We start from the raw sequence: 21,511 nt of genomic DNA, 5'->3' as shown, positions 1-21,511 counted from the left end.
GCAATGACATATATATGTGTGCATATGTGTGAATATTTTTTTAAACAACAGTTCATGCTCCTCTCTCTACAGGTTGTTGGAAACTGATGCTGCAGATAAAGCTTGTGATTTTTTGACTTGATATTTAGGCAGAAAGCCTTTAACCTACTCAGAGCTGGATCTTGCCTTATTTCTTTCTCAAATATTTAGGAAGATTGTAGCAGCAGACAGTTATTGAATTATTATTAACATAAACATACTCTTCCCCTCTTTGTAGGTTGTTGAAGAGTGATGCAGAGAAAGCCTGTGATTATCTGACTGAGGCTCTAGGTAAAAACCCCTTACTCCTGACAGAGCTGGATCTGAGTGAGAAGAAACCAGGAGACTCAGGAGTGAAGCAGTTCTGTGCTCTTCTGGAGGATTCACACTGCAAACTGCAGAAACTTAAGTTAGTGGTTTAATTTCTTTCATTTGTTTGTTTGTTTGTTTTATTTTATTTAAACCTGACAACAAAAGATCTTCCAGATATAAAGAGAGTGGATGACATTCCTCTTTGTTTTCCCCCAGTGTACTGAGTGCCAGAAAAGCATTACTGTACTGTAAGAGCAGGCACTGGTTTTCATTTACGTTAATAGGGGGAACACCCACCAAACATTAGAATAGTAGAGTAATAGATATTGATGAGATTTTTTATCCATGTAATATTTTATTGTAGCGCTACACTAAATCAAAACAGTTTACTGCAGAAGGAGAAAAAAAATTAAAACACTAATATTTTCAACAATCACCAGTATTTACCAATATTTACTTCCCAGTTTCTTTAGCATAGGAAAATTCACCAATGGCTATCCCACCATGAAAAGTTAAACATTCAGAATGTTCTTAAGTGATACATTTTCTGCCATGTCATGATTTTACTTATGGAATCAGTAATGGTTGCCATCCACCCTACCCCACCCCAACACTCTCTCTCTCTACAGGCTTAATGACAGCAGTATAACAGAAGAAGGCTGTGATGCTCTGACTTCAGCTCTGACATCAAACCCCTCACACCTGATAGAGCTGAATCTGAGTGGGAATAAACTAGGAGACTCAGGAGTGAAGCACATCTCTGCTCTACTCAGGAATGCACACTGCAAACTCCAGAGACTGCTGTAAGTAATCTGACAATGAGTGTATGATGTAGTGAAATGCACTAAACAGACCTTCATAGTTGTAATGGAGGGACAAGAAATTCCAAGTATTCTACAAAGCACAGGTTTACAGTAACATACAACAGAAGAATATACACGATTATATCACCAATATTACAGCTTTGTTTCCCAGAACTCTCTTCTGCCTTTAAAAATGCAAAACAGCAATTATGTTTGTTAAGGTCTGCATTTTGTACGTAAAGAATGCTTCTCTCTGTCTGTTTGATTCTCTGTTCTCATTCTGTTTAACTGGGACTGTCTCAGTGTCAGTCAGACCAGAACAGGGTCTCAGTGCTGGGCCTTAACTCTCTAATGTGGGCAGTAAGACAGATAAGTAACTAAGTAAACCCTTTCATTTTACTCAGTTGTGCTGACTGAGTCAGTAACAGGATCACACTTCTCACAGCTTCAAAATCTGTAACAGATACAACACAGACAGTGCTCCATCCAGGAGTATATCAGTGTGTTAGTGTGTGTGTGTGCGCATATGTGTGTGTACTTAGGGTTTGGGTATAGTTAGAGTGTGTGTCTACAGTGTGTGTATACTGAGAGTTTTTTAAGTCTAAGAAGTCAGTGAAGCCAAAAAAACTTGTTTCTGCTGCAGTTTCTATCCATGTAACCCAAAAATAAAATAAAATAAAAACTTGATTTAGTTTTTTGCTCTCTCTCTCTCTCTCTCTCTCTACAGACTTAATGACAGCAATATAACAGAAGAAGGCTGTGCTGCTCTGACTTCAGCTCTGACATCAAACCCCTCACACCTGATAAAGCTGAATCTGAGTGGGAATAAACTAGGAGACTCAGGAGTGAAGCGCATCTCTGAGCTACTACAGAATCCACACTGTAAACTCCAGAGACTGCTGTAAGTAAACAGTGGGTTTTGTGCTTCTGATTCACATCTTTATCATTCCGCCAGTGGTCCGTTCACGTATCGTAACGGAAATAAACAGTGTATCTGTAACAAGTAGATGAGTCTATAGGTAGCCTAAAACGTTGCTATGCAACACTTGCAACTTAAAAGTTCTGTTTGCTAGAAGGACTATTTTACTCAGCGGAAGCCACGAAACGGGAATAAAAGCATTAAAATGAAACGTTGTGTGAAGTTTCTTTAAGCATTTTGGCAAGTAACCGTATAATAAGCGGGTTCCTGTTCGTCCTGCCGGGATTTATTATTCAATAATGACTGGTGGACTATACATTATCCCTTACATATTTGATTGTTCTGTGTTGTATGCCAATTAAAAAATGTAATAAACACATGTTGGAAGCAATTCCATATCTTTAAGTTATCATCTTTGCATGAGAATATAGAGCAGTTAATATTTTGATGGTATCTCATGTGGTAATGCTCCATCACATGTTTTAAATCTGTTACAAAGTGAATATTGAAATGAAGCTTGGCTTAAAAAATTACCACATATCAAATCAAAATCGCAATATGTGTCAGAAAAATCACAATTAGATATTTTCCCCAAATTGTTCTGCCCTGTTTTACAGTACATGCTTTCCAGTTCTGCTGTGTGATTAGAAAGTCAGTTGTGTAAGGCTGTAGTGTTGCCGTACTTTTATCAAAACAGCATTAAGAACAAACCTAAAATGGAATTTGAATTATTCTCTTTCCCTCCCCATTTGTCTGTAGTCAGTGTAACTAGTAGGCAATAATAGAAGATGGCTAAGATTAAGGATTTTCAGTGCTAGATCTAAGTGAAGCTAGAATAAATTTGTCTCTCTCCTGATTAATGTTTGTGACCAAGATCAGAGTAAGAGCTTTACACAGTTTCCTGTTCTCCCCGTAAAGGCTTGAAAACAACAGTGTGACAGAACAAGGCTGTGTCGCTCTTGCCTCAGCTCTGACATCAAACCCCTCACACCTGACAGAGATGAATCTGAGTGGGAATAAACTAGGAGACTCAGGAGTGAAGCACATCTCAGATCTACTGAGGAGTAAACACTGTAAACTACAGAAACTGCTGTAAGTAATATGATGGTGAACAAAGATGTACATTTGTAATATGACTTTGTATAGATGTAGTGTTTACGTTAAAATCTCTGATATTTTTATAACAGTAATACCTCATATTAGAAAGACATGGTGGGTTATAAATGTTACTCTTTAACTTCCTCCTAAGGTACAGTAAGGCCAGTGTCAGAAAATTAACAATTCCAATTGTTGATTTTTTAAAGGATATGTTTTTTGCAGCATCGATGAAAAACTCCTCTGTTTTCTCTAGACTTTCTGACTGTGGTATAACAGGTGAAGGATATGCAGCTCTGGCTTCAGCTCTTAAATCAAACCCCTCACACCTGATAGAGCTGGATCTGAGAGGGAATGACCCTGGAGACTCGGGAGTGAAGCTGGTCACTGATTTACTAAATTTACTTAGTAATATCGAGTGTAAACTGAAGACACTGAGGTGAGAAAATTTCACAAACGAGCCTGAGATCTCTCAGTGTTTCCAGCATTCTGTTCACCTTTTGAATGGCTGAATTTTATTTGTTAAAATAATTCTATATGATACATCAGTCTCTAGAAAAGAAAAGAGATAGGTTGTATCTAATTTATTATAGCCGTAATAGAGCTGTAGAACGCTGATTTCCACACCAGACTGACATGGTTAGAGTTCATCACTTTAACTTCTATTATTCCAGTGTACAGTTAATTATGTTCTTTGTGAACTAAACTGGGAACACCCCCAAACTCTAAAGGGGGGGTAGGAGCAGCAATGACATATATATTTGTGCATATGTGTGAATATTTTTTTAAACAACAGTTCATGCTCCTCTCTCTACAGGTTGTTGGAAACTGATGCTGCAGATAAAGCTTGTGATTCTTTGACTTGATATTTAGGCAGAAAGCCTTTAACCTACTCAGAGCTGGATCTTGCCTTATTTCTTTCTCAAATATTTAGGAAGATTGTATCAGTAGACAGTTACTGAATGATTATTTACATAAATATATTCTTCCTCTCTCTGTAGGTTGTTGAAGAGTGATGCTGCAGAGAAAGCCTGCCATTATCTGACTGAAGTTCTAGGTAAAAACCCCTTACTCCTGACAGAGCTGGATCTGAGTGAGAAGAAACCAGGAGACTCAGGAGTGAAGATGTTCTGTCCTCTTCTGAAGGATTCACACTGCAAACTGAAGAAACTTATGTTAGTGGTTTAATTTCTTTCATTTGTTTGTTTGTTTGTTTGTTTTATTTTATTTAAACCTGACAACAAAAGATCTTCCAGATATAAAGAGAGTGGATGACATTCCTCTTTGTTTTCCCCCAGTGTACTGAGTGCCAGAAAAGCATTACTGTACTGTAAGAGCAGGCACTGGTTTTCATATACATTAATACGGGGAACACCCACCAAACATTAGAATAGTAGAGCAATAGATATTGATGAGATTTTTCATCCATGTAATATTTTATTGCAGTGCTACACTAAATCAAAACAGTTTACTGCAGAAGGAAAAGAAATATTAAGGTTAAGGTATACTTTACTGTCCCATAGGGAAACTTGGTTTGGGTTCCAAGCCACTACAACACACATCACACTTGTCAACAACGACACAATACACATGCATGCAAGCACATATATCATTCATTCAAACTAATGCAAAACGTGCTCAAATTCACATATTAAGTGTGAGACAGCAGTTCTTTAAAACATTCATATTTTCATATTCATACATTCTTTTTTTTAACAATCACCAATATTTACCAATATTTACTTCCCAGTTTCTTTAGCAGAGGAAGGTTTACCAATAGCTATCTCACCATGGAAAGTTAAACATTCAGAATGTTCTTAAGTGATACATTTTCTGCCATGTCATGATTTCACTTATGGAATCAGTAATGGTTGCCATCCACCCTACCCCACCCCAACACTCTCTCTCACTACAGGCTTAATGACAGCAGTATAACAGAAGAAGGCTGTGCTGCTCTGACTTCAGCTCTGACATCAAACCCCTCACACCTGATAGAGCTGAATCTGAGTGGGAATAAACTAGGAGACTCAGGAGTGAAGCACATCTCTGCTCTACTGAAACAACCTAACTTTAAACTCCAGAGACTGCTGTAAGTAAACTGTCAAAGAGCCTGTGATGTAGTGAAATACACCAGACCTTTGTAGTCAAAAGAAAAGACTAGAAATCCCAAACAAAGAGTTATATTTTTCACAGCAGGGCTGAACGATTAATGGATTTCAGATGGAAATCGTGATTTGAAATAGTGCGATTAGGAAATCGCAAAGGCTGCGATGTAGGATACACGTTATAGAGCATGTCTGACCTATGGTTCCTCAGAATGCTGCAGAAAGTTCCACTGAATTGAATCGGCCATCCCAACGTTCAGCGGTCCCATATTTCTCCATAATGACAGCTGAAAAAAATGAATGACGGCTGCCATTGACAACGTGTATTGTGTTTCTGATTCACATCTTCATATCATTCCGCCAGCGGTCCGTTCACTTATCATAACGGAAATAAACAGTGTATCTGTAACAAGTAGATGAGTCTATAGGTAGCCTAAAACGTTGCTATGCAACACTTGCAACTTAAAAGTTCGGTTTGCTAGAAGGACTATTTTTCTCAGCGGAAGCCACGAAACAGGAATAAAATCGTTAAAGTGAAACGTTGTGTGAAGTTTCTTTTATCATTTTGGCAAGTAACCGTATAATAAGCGGGTTCCTGTTCGTCCTGCCGGGATTTATTGTTCGATAATGACCGGTGGACTATACATTATCCCTTACATATTTGATTGTTCTGTGTTGTATGCCAATTAAAAAATGTAATAAACACATGTTGGAAGCAATTCCATATCTTTAAGTTATCATCTTAGCATTAGAATATAGAGCAGTTAATATTTCGATGGTATCTCATGTGGTAATGCTCCATCACGTTTTAAACCTTTTACAAAGTGAATACTGAAATGAAAGTTGGCATAAAAAATTATATCACATATCAAATCAAAATCGCAATATGTGTCAGAAAAATCACAATTAGATATTTTCCCCAAATTGTTCTGCCCTGTTTTACAGTACATGCTTTCCAGTTCTGCTGTGTGATTAGAAAGTCAGTTGTGTAAGGCTGTAGTGTTGCCGTACTTTTATCAAAACAGCATTAAGAACAAACCTAAAATGGAATTTGAATTATTCTCTCTCTCTCTCTCTCTCTCTCTCTCTCTCTCTCTCTCTCTCTCTCTCTCTCTCTCTCTCTCTTCTATTTGTCTGTAGTAGGTGTAACTAGTAGGCAATAATAGAAGAAGGCTAAGATTAAGGATTTCTAGTGCTAGATCTAAGTGAAGCTAGAATAAGTTCTCTCTCCTGATTAATGTTTGTGACCAAGATCAGAGTAAGAGCTTTACAGTTTCCTGTTCTCCCCCTAAAGGCTTGAAAACAACAGTGTGACAGAACAAGGCTGTGTCGCTCTTGCGTCAGCTCTGACATCAAACCCCTCACACCTGACAGAGATGAATCTGAGTGGGAATAAACTAGGAGACTCAGGAGTGAAACACATCTGCACCCTACTGAAAAATCCAAACTGTAAACGACAGAAACTGCTGTAAGTAATATGATGATGAACAAAAATGTACATTTGTAAGATGACTTTGTATAGATGTAGTGTTAACATTAAAATCTCTTATATATTTAGAACAGTTAATACTTCATAGTAGAAAGACATGGTGGGTTATAAATGTTACTCTTTAACTCCCTCCTAAGGCACAGTAAGGCCAGTATCAGAAAATGAACATTTCAAATTGTTGATTTTTTAAAGGATATGTTTTTGGCTGCATCAATGAAAATCTCCTCTGTTTTCTCTAGACTTTCTGACTGTGGTATAACAGGTGAAGGATATGCAGCACTGGCTTCAGCCCTTAAATCAAATCCCTCACACCTGATAGAGCTGGATCTGAGAGGGAATGACCCTGGAGACTCAGGAGTGAAGCTGGTCACTGATTTACTAAATTTAGTTAATAATACTGAGTGTAAACTGAAGACACTGAGGTGAGAAATTTTCACAAACAAGCATGAAATCTCTCAGTGTTTCCAGCATTCTGTTCACCTTTTGAATGGCTGAATTTTATTTGTTAAAATAATTCTATATGATACATCAGTCTCTAGAAAAGAAAAGAGATAGGTTGTATCTAATTTATTATAGCCGTAATAGAGCTGTATAATGCTGATTTCCACACCAGACTGACATGGTTAGAGTTAATCATTTTAACTTCTGTTATTCCAGTGCACAGTTAATCATGTTCTTTGTAAACTAAACTGGGAACACCCCCAGACTCTGGGGGGGGGGGGGGGGGATAAGGAGCAGCAGTGACATATAGCTGGTGATGTCTTCACTGGCATTGTACTCTGGCAAGAGAGAAGCTGCGACCTCTGATTATGATTCAGCGGTTTATTCCAGAATGGGACAGGTTTACAAGAAGTGCTCGAGTTGTGTGCAAAAAATAAATATTCAGTAATAATTACACTCGAACAGGCTATTGAAGTACTACAGTAGGTTATAGTAGTTTCAGGTTTCAATCACTAGGTGGCAGTCTATGACCACAAATGGAACATACCAAGTAACATGCAAGCACAACCATATCACTTACGATGGCGCCAAGAGAACAGAGGAAGACATGTTCGGGCACGTTAGCCTAACTGGCGCCCATAACTACACTTACTTAAGCTTACTTTCGTAAGGTCGACAGTAAACACATCCACTACGAATAGAAAAGCATACGTGCAAAGAAAATACACTTCTACAGATTCTTATCACTAGTTAAGCGTCCTCCTTCGTGCAACAAGTTTGTGACTAAACTGCGAAAATATGTAAGCAGTAGTATCGGACTTACGGATAAATATTGGTATATCGTCTAAGAAGTGCGACCATGAACATAAAATGCTAGCGCTCTAATTTACTTATCACGCATGGTATGTACACTTACATTTCAATGACACCCATACAATCACACAACATCGGATTTATGCTAGCTCGACAGAGGTAATGAGCAACTCGTGTCGGGAAGTATCTACAAACAAAATGCGCATGCGCGGGTCCATAAATCCAAGGAGTGACGTAATCTCACTAAATCCAGCAGGGAGTTTTACACAATTAACCTAAATATACTCTTCCTCTCTCTGTAGGTTGTTGAAGAGTGATGCTGCAGAGAAAGCCAGTGTTTATCTGACTGAAATTCTAGGAATAAACCCCTTACTGCTGACAGAGCTGGATCTGAGTGAGAAGAAACCAGGAGACTCAGGAGTGAAGCAGTTCTGTGCTCTTCTGGAGGATTCACACTGCAAACTGAAGAAACTGAAGTTAGTAGTTTAATTTGTTTTATTTGTTTGTTTATTTGTTTTATTTTATTTAAACCTGACAACAAAAGATCTTCCAGATATAAAGAGAGTGGATGACATTCCTCTTTGTTTTCCCCCAGTGTACTGAGTGCCAGAAAAGCATTACTGTACTGTAAGAGCAGGCACTGGTTTTCATATACGTTAATAGAGGGAACACCCACCAAACAGATTAGAATAATATAGTAATGGATATTGATGAGATTTTTTATCTATGTAATATTTTAGTGCAGTGCTACACTAAATCAAAACAGTTTACTGCAGAAGGAGAAAAAATATTAAAACACTGATATTTTCAACAATCACCAGTATTTCCCAATATTTACTTTCCAATTTCTTTAGCAGAGGGAAATTTACCAATAGCTATCTCACCATGGAGAGTTAAACATTCAGAATGTTCTTAAGTAAATCATTTTCTGCCATGTCATGATTTTACTTATGGAATCAGTGATGGTTGCCATCCACCCTACCCCACCCCAACACTCTCTCCCACTACAGACTTAATAACAGCAATGTAACAGAAGAAGGCTGTGCTGCTCTGACTTCAGCTCTGACATCAAACCCCTCACACCTGATAGAGCTGAATCTGAGTGGGAATAAACTAGGAGACTCAGGAGTGAAACACATCTCTGCTCTACTGAGGAATCCAAACTGTAAACTCCAGAGACTGCTGTAAGTAATCTGACAATGAGTGTATGATGTAGTGAAATACACTAAACAGACCATCATAGTTGTCATGTAGGGACAAGAAATTCCAAGTATAGAGCTACATATTCTACAAAGCACAGTTTTACAGTAACATACAACAAAATAATGTAGACAATTATATCACCAATATTACAGCTTTGTTTCCCAGAACTCTTTTCTGCCTTTAAAATTCAAAACAGCATTTATTTTTGTTAAGATCTGAGCTTTGTACATAAAGAATGTTTCTCTCTCTCTCTTTCACTTCTCTATCTGTTTGCCTGTCTGTCTGATTCTCTCTCTCTCGCTCTCTCTCACACACTCTCACACTCTGTCTCTTTCTCAATCTATAGACTTAATGAGCCTAAGTGATCACACATTCATCTAACTCCCCATAGAAACCTATTGTCTGTTATTTTCCATTGATTTTATATATTCTCATTCTGTTTAACTGGGACTGCCTCAGTGCCAGTCAGAGCAGAAAAGGGTCTCAGTGCTGGGTCTTAATTCTGTAATGTTGTCAATAAGACAGATAAGTAACTAAGTAAACCCTTTCATTTTACTCAGTTCTGCTGACTGAGTCATTAACAGGATCACACCTCTCACAGCTCCATAACAGATTCAACACAGACAGTGCTCCACCCAGGAGTATATCAGTGTGCGTGTGAGTTTGTGCGTGTGCATACATGCGTGTGTATGTATACAGTGTGTGTATACTGAGAGTTTTTAAGATGGATAGAAACTGCAATAGAAACAAGGTTTCACTGACTTCTTTGACAAACCCAAAAATAAAATAAAACAAAAACTTGATTTAGTTTTTTGCTCTCTCCCTCTCTACAGGCTTAATGACAGCAATATAACAGAAGAAGGCTGTGCTGCTCTGACTTCAGCTCTGACATCAAACCCCTCACACCTGATAGAGCTGAATCTGAGTGGGAATAAACTAGGAGACTCAGGAGTGAAGCACATCTCTGCATTACTGGAGAATTCAAACTGTAAAGTACAGAGACTGCTGTAAGTAATGTGCAGGTAGTAACGCATTTTAGAGGGACTCAAATTTGATTTAAAAGACCAGTGGTAATTAAGTGAATAAATAGTTGACATTTATCATGTGACTGTTAAACTCCCTCCTAAGGTACAGTAAGTCCAACATGAACAATCATTTCTCTTGTAATGCACAACTGTTAATTGTTTCAGTGATGGGTCTTTTCCACAGCAATGACAGACTCTTCTCTTCTCTCTAGACTTTCTGACTGTGGAATAACAGGAGATGGATGTGCTGTTCTGGCCTCAGCTCTGAGATCAAACCCCTCACACCTGACAGAGCTGAATCTGAGAGGGAATAAACTAGGAGATTCAGGAGTGAAGCACATCTCTGATATGCTGCAGAATTCAAACTGTAAACTACAGAAACTGCTGTATGTAATGTGAAGCTGAACCAAAATTAAATATTTCCACCATGATTGAATCATACAGATATTTGCTATTTTTATAGTATTAGTACTACATCTTGTAGGAGGGGTTTAGGTTGATATAAAAGTCCAGTCTTAAGTGAATAAATATTTGCATTTATCATGTTACTGTTAAACTCCTTCCTAAGGTACAGTAAGACCATATTCCTGTAATGAACAACTGTTCATGATGTGTTTTTGCCAGAACTGTGAGACTCTTCTCTTCTCTCTAGACTTTCTGACTGTGGTATAACAGGAGATGGATATGCTGCTCTAGGGTCAGCTGTGAGATTAAATCCCTCACACCTGACAGAGCTGGATCTGAGAGGGAACGACCCTGGAGACTCAGGAGTGAAAATGCTGACTGATTTACAAAGGGATCCAAAATGTAAACTTGAGACACTGAGGTGAGAAAATGTCGCAGTACAGTTTAAAATCTCTTAATGTTCGCAGTGCTCTGTTCAGTTTTTGTTTGTTAAAAGGACAGTGGTGCATGATAAATCTACCATTATAGACGAAAAGAGATCAGTTATATCTGAACATATCTATCCATAGCCAGAGATGTGGACCCGAGTCACATGACTTGGACTCGAGGCAAAATTGAGTCATGATTATGATGACTTCAGATTCGACTCGACAAAATGAAAAATGACTTGCAACTCGACTTTGTTTTAATACCAATGACTCTAGACTTCACTCGGACTTTATCTCTTTGACTTGTAATGACTTGACATATTTCATAGGTAAAAACATTAAATTTACTGATCTTATCAAAAAAGTGTGCATGTATTTGCTGGTATTCTTGCCCACACGGGACTTCAGCGGAGCCTATAAAGAACAGCAATAACGTTGCATGCGCACCAGTGAAAGAGCCATTGGCGCATAGACAAGTAAATGACACCTCGGGTTATTGCATTCGGTTTCAAAGACTACACTGTTGTAAACAGCAAACGGATGGCAATGTGTAAAATATGCGAGAGCAAAAGTACAGATGGTGAAGCAACAACGTCCAACTGTTCGAGCCTCACAACACGGAGTCACTAAAGTCCTGAAACGTAATATTTTTTTTATCCTCTGCGCACACGTTAATGATCTTATGTGAACAAGTTAATATCTGTGTAGTAAAGGCTTGACAGGCATATGAAAGGCTTTGAAGACCACGGGGGTTAGTTGAGTTTATAGCTTTTAAGAGTTTGTTGATTTCTCAAGTATGTTTGAAACCTGGCCGTTTTCATAGCTATATTTGTACAGCCAGTTTGCTATGTTTTTGGTGGGTGAACTGGTTGAAGATAGATTTGTGCTACTTGTTAGTTTCACCAAAGTGTTCATATTCACCTAAACAGAACCTGTCGGCTGTGGTGTGCATCTGAAGTCGTTAGAGACGGATATGAATTTCTAGTAAATTCTCTTGTGCGCACAGGATAAAAAATATTACGTTTCGGGACGTAAGGGGCTCCACAGTGCAAAGACCGGTAAATTGACCATAATTATCTGTGTAGTCATTTATGGAAAGCCATGGCTTAAGCTGGCAAGATAAGAGCTAGTATGGGTCTATCTAGCTCTAGCTAGACTATCGATCCTAAAAACAATGAGCTCTCGACATGGTCAATGTGGCAGCACAATCTCTTAAAAACTGGTTGCAAACATATCTACCTTCAACCCAGTGCTTCAATCCAATGCTACCGTGGAGCGTGTTTTCAGCCACGGTGGCATCATACTACATCCTCATCATGCATGAATGTCTGACACACCTTTGTCCAGTTTGATTTTTTGTAAATGTAATGCTTCATCCTTAGCTAGTGGTGTAAGTGAGAGCTGTAGTGTTGTGGGACTGTGAGGTGCTGGTCGTGCTTATCACTGCCCACAACTGGGGGTTTCGGCCAGAACTTCACTTAAGGCAAGGATGAAACTTACTGGACACAGGCAAGGACTTCACCGGGAGACCAGAATAAAGACTGATATTAACTGTATTTGACGTTATATGTCTGGTTCTGTGAATAGACAAAGCAAAGCAATGAGTGCAACTTTACAAAGCAACATTGCACGTACACACAGGCTTACATACAACACTTGTACTATTATCAGAAAACATACAACAGGCAACTTCAAACACAAGCATCAACAGCACTCTTACACACACACATACAATCAAACATCTACCAAAAGTACGCTCGATAAACTACAAGCGGAGAGTGTTATAGCTCAACTCAATATAACCCAACATGGCAAGCTCACTATAAGTGGATATGTGAACGTTTCCTTCACGCTATAATAACTCTCGTTATTCACATTTAACTGCTTGTGCAAACCTAATTAATGTAGAAAACACAACTTACTTTTTTGCATTAATGCACAGTAGAGAATGCGAAAGTCGTCAATAATCTGTAGAATCACAAAGCCGAACAGGAACACAACACACCAATCGTACAATGCCGTTCTTTCCAGAAAGTCCAGTCCTTATGACGCAGGCACTGCACCACAAAAGTGTAAATTACACATAGTTTGACATAAGATTATTACAAAGTGAAACTATATTATCCCGTCTAACCCATGTCAATAAACAACCACAAAATGAAACCAAAGAAGTTCACGGCCTTTTGTACAAGTGGTATACTTACCCTGAAATCCATACTGTAAAGGCAACTCATTGACTTCACTCACTCATTCATCCAATCACCCACACACTCTTCACTCACTCATTCACTCACTCAGGTAAAAATGCAAGAGCATTAAATTAGTCAAAGAGCACACAATGACTTGTTTAGGACTTGAAACGTAAGTTGAAGCACTTGAACTTTACTTATGACTTGGTAATCCTTGATTTGGGACTTGCTTATTACTTGCCAAACAATGACTTTGTCCCACCTCTGTCTATAGCCCTGTTAAAAGCATCTGCAGGTTCAAAATAAGGTCCCAAAACTGACTTCCCCAGCAAATATCTGTTATTCTAGTGTCCAATTCATCTTGGACAGTGTAAACTGATCTGGGAAACACCAGATTCTAAAGGAGGATGGGGCCAGTAATGATGTGTCCATTTTTCTTGGTATGAATGAATTTTTTCTTCCTCTTTTTACAGGTTATTGAAGACTGATACTGCAGTGAAAGCTTGTGATTATCTGACTTCAGTGCTAGGTAAAAACCCATTAGTCGAGAAAGAGCTGGATTTGAGTGAGAAGAAACCAGGAGACTCAGGAGTGAAGCAGTTCTGTGCTCTACTGGAGGATTCACACTGCAAAGTGAAGAAACTTAAGTCAGTGTCTGGAATGATTTTTTTTCAATACTCCTTTGTTTGATTTGCCCAAGACTGATTTGTCCTATTTATAAACTGAACTGGGACATCCCCCACACCCTAAAGGAGGAGGGGAGCTGTAATAGCATATGAAATATATTTGTTGTCAATTAAAAAAATCACTTTATTCTAGCATGTCAAGAAGACTGTCCGTGGTGTTTCACACAAATGTAGTTCATGACAGAGAAGTATCACTGTACTGTAAGAGCAAGGAAGCAATGTAAATCCCTGTGATCGTGCACACACACACACACACGTTTTGAATAGTGAATTTGTCCTCTGCATTTAATCCATCTAACCTCTAGACCACAGCTGCCCACACTGAGGAAACACACTTATAAAGCTTTATAATAGTAACATAATAATTCAATCAGTTATTTTTTTGACATAAGCATCAGCACAGGGATACATAAATCCAAAAAGTTTATTACAGAACAGGGATTGTATGACTATATCTGTATTTTTGACAATAAATAATATTTACCAATGTTTACTTCTCAGTAATAATGATCTCTCTCTCTCTCTCTCTCTCTCTCTCTCTCTCTCTCTCTTTCTCTCTCTCTCCTTATGTATGTATCTGTCTATCTATCTAAAGGCTTAATGACAGCAGTATAACAGAAGAGGGTTGTGCTGCTCTGAGTTCAGCTCTGACATCAAACCCCTCACACCTGATAGAGCTGAATCTGAGTGGGAATAAACTAGGAGACTCAGGAGTGAAGCACATCTCTGCATTACTGGGGAATCCAAACTGTAAACTCCAGAGACTGCTGTAAGTAAACTGATAATGAGTGTATGATGTAGTGAAATACACTAAACAGACCTTCATTGTTATCATGGAGGGACAAGAAATTGCAAGTATGGAGTTACATATTCTGAAAAGCACAGTTTTACAGTAACATACAACAAAAGAATATCTGTCTACTCTGATCTACTGGGGAATCCACACTGTAAACTACAGAGACTGCTGTAAGTAAACTGTCTTAGTGAAATACACTAACCAGACCTTTTGGAGTCAAAAGAAAAGACATGAAATCCCAAGCAAAGTATTATATTTTTCAGAGTAGGGCTGAATGATTAATGGATTTCAAATGGAAATCGTGGTTTGAAACAGTGCGATTAGCAAATCACAAAGGCTGCGATGTAGGATACACGCTATGGAGCGCATCTGACCTACGGTTCCTCACAATGCTGCAGAAAGTTTCCTGGAATCGAATGGGTCATGCCCACGTTCGGGGGTCCGATATTTCTTGATAATGATGAAAAAAATGAATGACGGCTGCCATTGACAACGGGTTTTGTGCTTCTGATTCACATCTTTATATCATTCCGCCAGCGGTCCGTTCACTTATCGTAACGGAAATAGACAGCGTATCTGCAACAAGTTCACAAGTCTACAGGTAGCCTAAAACGTTACTATGCAACAGATGCAACTTCAAAGTTCTGTTTGCTAGAAGGACTATTTTTCTCAGTGGAAGCCATGAAATGGAAATAAAATCGTTAAAATAAAGCGTTGTGTGAAGTTTCTTTTGGCATTTTGGCAAGTAACCATATAATAAGTGGGGTTCGTTTATTTTTCAATAATGACCGGTGGACTATACATTATTTGTTCTGTGTTTGTTCTGTGTTGTATGCCAATCAAAAATGTAATGAACACATGTTGGAAGCAATTCCATATCTTTAAGTTATCGTCTTTGCATGATAATATAGAGCAGTTAATGTTTTGATGATATTTCAAGTGGTAATGCTCCATCACATGTTTTAAATCTGTTACACAGAGAATTTTGAAATGAAGCTTTCATCAATACAACATTAAAAACAAGCCTAAAATGGAATTTGAATTTCTCTCTCTCTCTCTCTCTCTCTCTCTCTCTCTCTCTCTCTCTCTCCGTCCCCATTTGTCTGTAGTCAGTGTAACTAGTATAATAGAAGAAGGCTAAGATTAAGGATTTCTAGTGCTAGATCTAAGTGAAGCTAGAATAAATTTGTCTCTCTCCTGATTAATGTTTGTGACCAAGATCAGAGTAAGAGCTTTACCCAGTTTCCTGCTCTCCCCCTAAAGGCTTGAAAACAACAGTGTGACAGAACAAGGCTGTGTCGCTCTTGCTTCAGCTCTGAGATCAAACCCCTCACACCTGACAGAGATGAATCTGAGTGGGAATAAACCAGGAGACTCAGGAGTGAAGCACATCTGCACCCTACTGAAAAATCCAAACTGTAAACTCCAGAAACTGCTGTAAGTAATATGATGATGAACAAAAATGTACATTTGTAAAATGACTTTGTATAGATGTAGTGTTTACATTAAAATCTCTGATATTTTTAGAACAGTTAATACCTTATATTAGAAAGACATTGTGGATTGTAAATGTTACTCTTTAACTCCCTCCTAAGGCACAGTAAGGCCAGTGTCAGAAAATGAACAATTCCAATTGTTGATTTTTTCAATGATGTTTTTTGCAGCATCAGTGAAAAACTCCTCTATTTTCTCTAGACTTTCTGACTGTGGTATAACAGGTGAAGGATATGCAGCTCTGGCTTCAGCTCTTAAATCAAACCCCTCACACCTGATAGAGCTGGATCTGAGAGGGAATGACCCTGGAGACTCAGGAGTGGAGCTGGTCACTGATTTAGTAAATTTACTTAATAATACTGAGTTTAAACTGAAGACACTGAGGTGAGAAAATTTCACAAACGAGCATTAAATCTCTCAGTGTTTCCAGCATTCTGTTCACCTTTTGAATGGCTGAATTTTATTTGTTAAAATAACTCTATATGAGACATCAATCTCTAGAAAAGAAAATAGATGTTATATCTAATTAAATCAGTCAAAGAGCACACAATGACTTGTTTAGGACTTGAAACGTAAGTTGAAGCACTTGGACTTTACTTATGACTTGGTAATCCTTGATTTGGGACTTGCTTAGTACTTGCCAAACAATGACTTTGTCCCTCTGTCTATAGCCCAAGGCATCTGCAGGTTCAAAATAAGGTCCCAAAACTGATTTCCCCTCCAAATTTCTGTTATTCTAGTGTCCAATTCATCTTGGACAGTGTAAACTGATCTGGGAAACACCAGATTCTAAAGGAGGATGGGGCCAGTGATGATGTGTACAGTTTTTTTGGCATGAATGAATTTTTTCTTCCCCTTTTTACAGGTTATTGAAGACTGATGCTGCAGTGAAAGCCTGTGATTATCTGACTTCAGTGCTAAGTAAAAACCCATTAGTCGAGAAAGAGCTGGATCTGAGTGAGAAGAAACCAGGAGACTCAGGAGTGAAGCAGTTCTGTGCTCTACTGGAGGATTCACACTGCAAACTGGAGAAACTTAAGTTAGTGTCTGGAATGATTTTTATCACTACTCATGTGTTTGATTTGCCCTGGACTGATTTATCCTATTTATAAACTGAACTGGGACATCCCCCACACCCTAAAGGAGGAAGGGAGCCATAATAACATATGAAATGTATTTGTAGTCTATTAAAAAAATCACTTTATTCTAGCGTGTCAAGAAGACTCTCCATGGTGTTTCACACAAATATGTCACGGGTTGGACTATTTCTGACCTCTAGAGGTCGCCATAGACTCTTTATCCTGGCTATGTTTACCATGCCCTCTTGTTATCTAGCTCACCTGTACCTTATTGTCTCTGTCATGTGCTTGTTAACCCAGTGTATTTAAGCCCTGTCCTTTGTCTTTGTCCTTGCTAAGTCTTCGTGATTTCTTGTGTCTCTCAAGTCCTAAGCCTTTTGTCCTTTGTGATTTTTTGGATTGCTCCTGGTAAGACTCTGCCTGTTCACGATACCTTTTCTAGATTGTCCCTTGTAAAGTTGTTTGCCTGATTTTTGACTGATTTTCCTAACCTGACTCTGGCCTGCCTCTTGGATTCCGATTTTGGACTTTGTATTCGATTTGTTTGCCTGCGTACTGTTTTTTCCCTGTTTTGGATTTTTGTCTTTTCCTTTTGATTTTCCTTGGATTTTTTGAAATTTGTATTTTTTTTAACTAAACCTATTCAACTGTTGCTCTGCACTTGAGTCTCTATCTGTCTCTGGTAGTTAAGTGCTTGACCAACACCTTGGATCAAACCACAGATCTGACAAAATGTAGTTCATGACAGAGAAGTATCACTGTACTGTTAGAGCAAGGAAGCAACGTAAATCCTTGTGATCGCACACACACTGTGAATAGTGAATATATGAATTTAACCCATTCAACACACTGGTAGTGAACACACATGGGCAACCTTCCTTACGGCAATGGGGCACTCGGGTTAAGTGCCTTTCCCAAGGGCACACAGCCGTGGATTTTGATCCGGCAACCCTTCGGTCATATAATATTAATAATACTTACCAATGTTTACTTCTCAGTAATAATTACATCTCTCTCTCTCCCTGTATGTATCTGTTTGTCTATCTATCTATCTATAGGCTTAATGACAACAGTATAACAGAAGAAGGCTGTGCTGCTCTGACTTCAGCTCTGACATCAAACCCCTCACACCTGTTAGAGCTGAATCTGAGTGGGAATAAACTAGGAGACTCAGGAGTGAAGCGCATCTCTGCTCTACTGAAACAACCTAACTTTAAACTCCAGAGACTGCTGTAAGTAAACTGTCAAAGAGCCTGTGATGTAGTGAAATACACTAACCAGACCTTTTGGAGTCAAAAGAAAAAGTAAGAAATCCCAAGCAAAGGCTCATTTTACATTAGTGCTGAACAATAATGGATTTCAAATGGAAATCGTGTTTTGAAACAGTGCGATTAGCAAATCGCAAAGGCTGCGATTTTGGATATGTTCTAGAATGCATCTGACCTACGGTTCCTCACAATGCTGCAGAAAGTTCCACTGAGTTAAATTGGCCATCCCAACGTTCAGAGGTCCCATATTTCTCCATAATGACAGCTGAAAAAAATGAATGACGGCTGCCATTGACAGCAGGTTTTGCGCTTCACATCTTTATATCGTTCCGCCAGCAGTCCGTTCACTTATAATGAAAATAAAGTGTATCTGCAAGAAGTTGACGAGTCTACAGGTAGCCTAAAACGTTGCTATGCCGTTTTCTCAGCGGAAGCCACGAAACGGGAATAAAATCATTAAAATGAAACGTTGTGTGAAGTTTCTTTTGGCAAGTAGCCGTATAATAAATGGGGTCCTGTTCATCCTGCCAGGATTTATTTTCCAATAATGACCGGTGGACTATACATTATCCCTCAAGTGTTTGACTGGCATACAACACAAAACAATCAAAAATGTAATAAACACATGTTGGAAGCAATTCCATATCTTTAAGTGATCATTTTTGCGTTAGAATATAGAGCAGTTAATATTTTGATGGTATCTCATGTGGTAATGCTCCATCACGTTTTAAACCTTTTACACAGTGAATATTGAAATGAAACTTGGCTTAAAAAATTATATCACATATCAAATCAAAATCGCAATGTGTGTCAGAAAAATCACAATTAGATATTTTCCCCAAATTGTTCTGCCCTGTTTTACAGTACATGCTTTCCAGTTCTGCTGTGTGATTAGAAAGTCAGTTGTGTAAGGCTGTAGTGTTGCCGTACTTTTATCAAAACAGCATTAAGAACAAACCTAAAATGGAATTTGAATTATTCTCTCTCTCTCTCTCTCTCTCTCTCTCTCTCTCTCTCTCTCTCTCTCTCTCTCTCTCTCTCTCTCTCTCTTCTATTTGTCTGTAGTAGGTGTAACTAGTAGGCAATAATAGAAGAAGGCTAAGATTAAGGATTTCTAGTGCTAGATCTAAGTGAAGCTAGAATACATTTTTCTTTCTCCTGATTAATGTTTGTGACCAAGATCAGAGTAAGAGCTTTACACAGTTTCCTGCTCTCCCCGTAAAGGCTTGAAAACAACAGTGTGACAGAACAAGGCTGTGTCGCTCTTGCGTCAGCTCTGACATCAAACCCCTCACACCTGACAGAGCTGAATCTGAGTGGGAATAAACTAGGAGATTCAGGAGTGAAGCACATCTCAGATCTACTGAGGAGTAAACACTGTAAACTCCAGAAACTGCTGTAAGTAATATGATGGTGAACAAAGATGTACATTTCTAACATGACTTTGTATAGATGTAGTGTTTACATTAACATCTGTGATATGTCTATGACAGTAATACCTCATATTACAAAGACATGGTGGGTTATAGATATTACTCTTTAACTCCCTCCTAAGGCACAGTAAGGCCAGTGTCAGAAAATGAACATTTCCAATTGTTGATTTTTTAAAGGATATGTTTTTGGCTGCATCAATGAAAAACTCCTCTGTTTTCTCTAGACTTTCTGACTGTGGTATAACAGGTAAAGGATATGCAGCTCTGGCTTCAGCTCTTAAATCAAACCCCTCACACCTGATAGAGCTGGATCTGAGAGGGAATGACCCTGGAGACTCAGGAGTGAAGCTGGTCACTGATTTACTAAATTTACTTAATAATACCGAGTGTAAACTGAAGACACTTAGGTGAGAACATTTCACAAACGAGCCTGAGATCTGTGTTTCCAGCATTCTGTTCACCTTTTGAATGACTGAATTTTATTTGTTAAAATAATTCAATATGATACATCAGTCTCTAGAAAAGAAAAGAGAAGTTATATCTAATTTATTATAGCTGTAATAGAGCTGTAGAACGCTGATTTCCACACCAGACTGACGTGGTTAGAGTCATTTTAACTTCTATTATTCCAGTGTACAGTTATGTTCTTTGTGAACTAAACTGGGAACACCCGCAGACTCTAAAGGGGGGGTAGGAGCAGCAATGACATATATATGTGTGCATATGTGTGAATATTTTTTTAAACAACAGTTCATGCTCCTCTCTCTACAGGTTGTTGGAAACTGATGCTGCAGATAAAGCTTGTGATTCTTTGACTTGATATTTAGGCAGAAAGCCTTTAACCTACTCAGAGCTGGATCTTGCCTTATTTCTTTCTCAAATATTTAGGAAGATTTTATCTGCAGACAGTTATTGAATGATTATTTACATAAACATATTCTTCCTCTCTTTCTGTAGGTTGTTGAAGAGTGATGCTGCAGAGAAAGCCGATGTTTATCTGACTGAAGTTCTAGGTAAAAACCCCTTACTCCTGACAGAGCTGGATCTGAGTAAGAAGAAACCAGGAGACTCAGGAGTGAAGAAGTTCTGTCCTCTTCTGGAGGATTCACACTGCAAACTACAGAAACTTAAGTTAGTGGTTTAATTTCTTTCATTTGTCTGTTTGTTTGTTTATTTGTTTTTTGTTTTGTTTTATTTAAACCTGACAACAAAAGATCTTCCAGATATAAAGAGAGTGGATGACATTCCTCTTTGTTTTCCCCCAGTGTACTGAGTGCCAGAAAAGCATTACTGTACTGTAAGAGCAGGCACTGGTTTTCATATACGTTAATACGGGGAACACCCACCAAACATTAGAATAATAGAGTAATAGATATTGATGAGATTTTTTATCCATGTAATATTTTATTGCAGTGCTACACTAAATCAAAACAGTTTACTGCAGAAGGAAAAGAAATATTAAGGTTATGGTATACTTTACTGTCCCATAGGGAAACTTGTTTTGGGTTCC

At 38.4% G+C, this 21,511-nt stretch overlaps 1 protein-coding gene across 1 annotated transcript in view; it reads left to right on the top strand.

Moving 5' to 3' along the window:
• Positions 1-21,274, top strand: part of LOC115820137 (ribonuclease inhibitor-like) — a 33,880-nt gene extending 12,606 nt beyond the window's left edge. Inside the window, exons 3-12 of the mRNA XM_030783618.1 lie at positions 257-427; positions 960-1,133; positions 3,404-3,586; positions 6,547-6,720; positions 9,006-9,179; positions 10,032-10,205; positions 10,436-10,609; positions 15,991-16,164; positions 20,959-21,050; positions 21,267-21,274. Of these exons, the coding sequence (XP_030639478.1) occupies positions 257-427; positions 960-1,133; positions 3,404-3,586; positions 6,547-6,720; positions 9,006-9,179; positions 10,032-10,205; positions 10,436-10,609; positions 15,991-16,164; positions 20,959-21,050; positions 21,267-21,274 (1,498 nt within the window). The remainder of the gene's footprint in view (positions 1-256; positions 428-959; positions 1,134-3,403; positions 3,587-6,546; positions 6,721-9,005; positions 9,180-10,031; positions 10,206-10,435; positions 10,610-15,990; positions 16,165-20,958; positions 21,051-21,266) is intronic.
• The last annotated feature ends 237 nt before the right edge of the window (positions 21,275-21,511 follow it).

The sequence above is a fragment of the Chanos chanos genome, chromosome 1 (assembly GCF_902362185.1).
Source record: "Chanos chanos chromosome 1, fChaCha1.1, whole genome shotgun sequence".
Classification (NCBI taxonomy): Eukaryota; Metazoa; Chordata; class Actinopteri; order Gonorynchiformes; family Chanidae; genus Chanos; species Chanos chanos.
The sequence above is the reverse complement of the archived record's forward strand: the minus strand, read 5'-3'. Positions and strand labels throughout refer to the sequence as shown.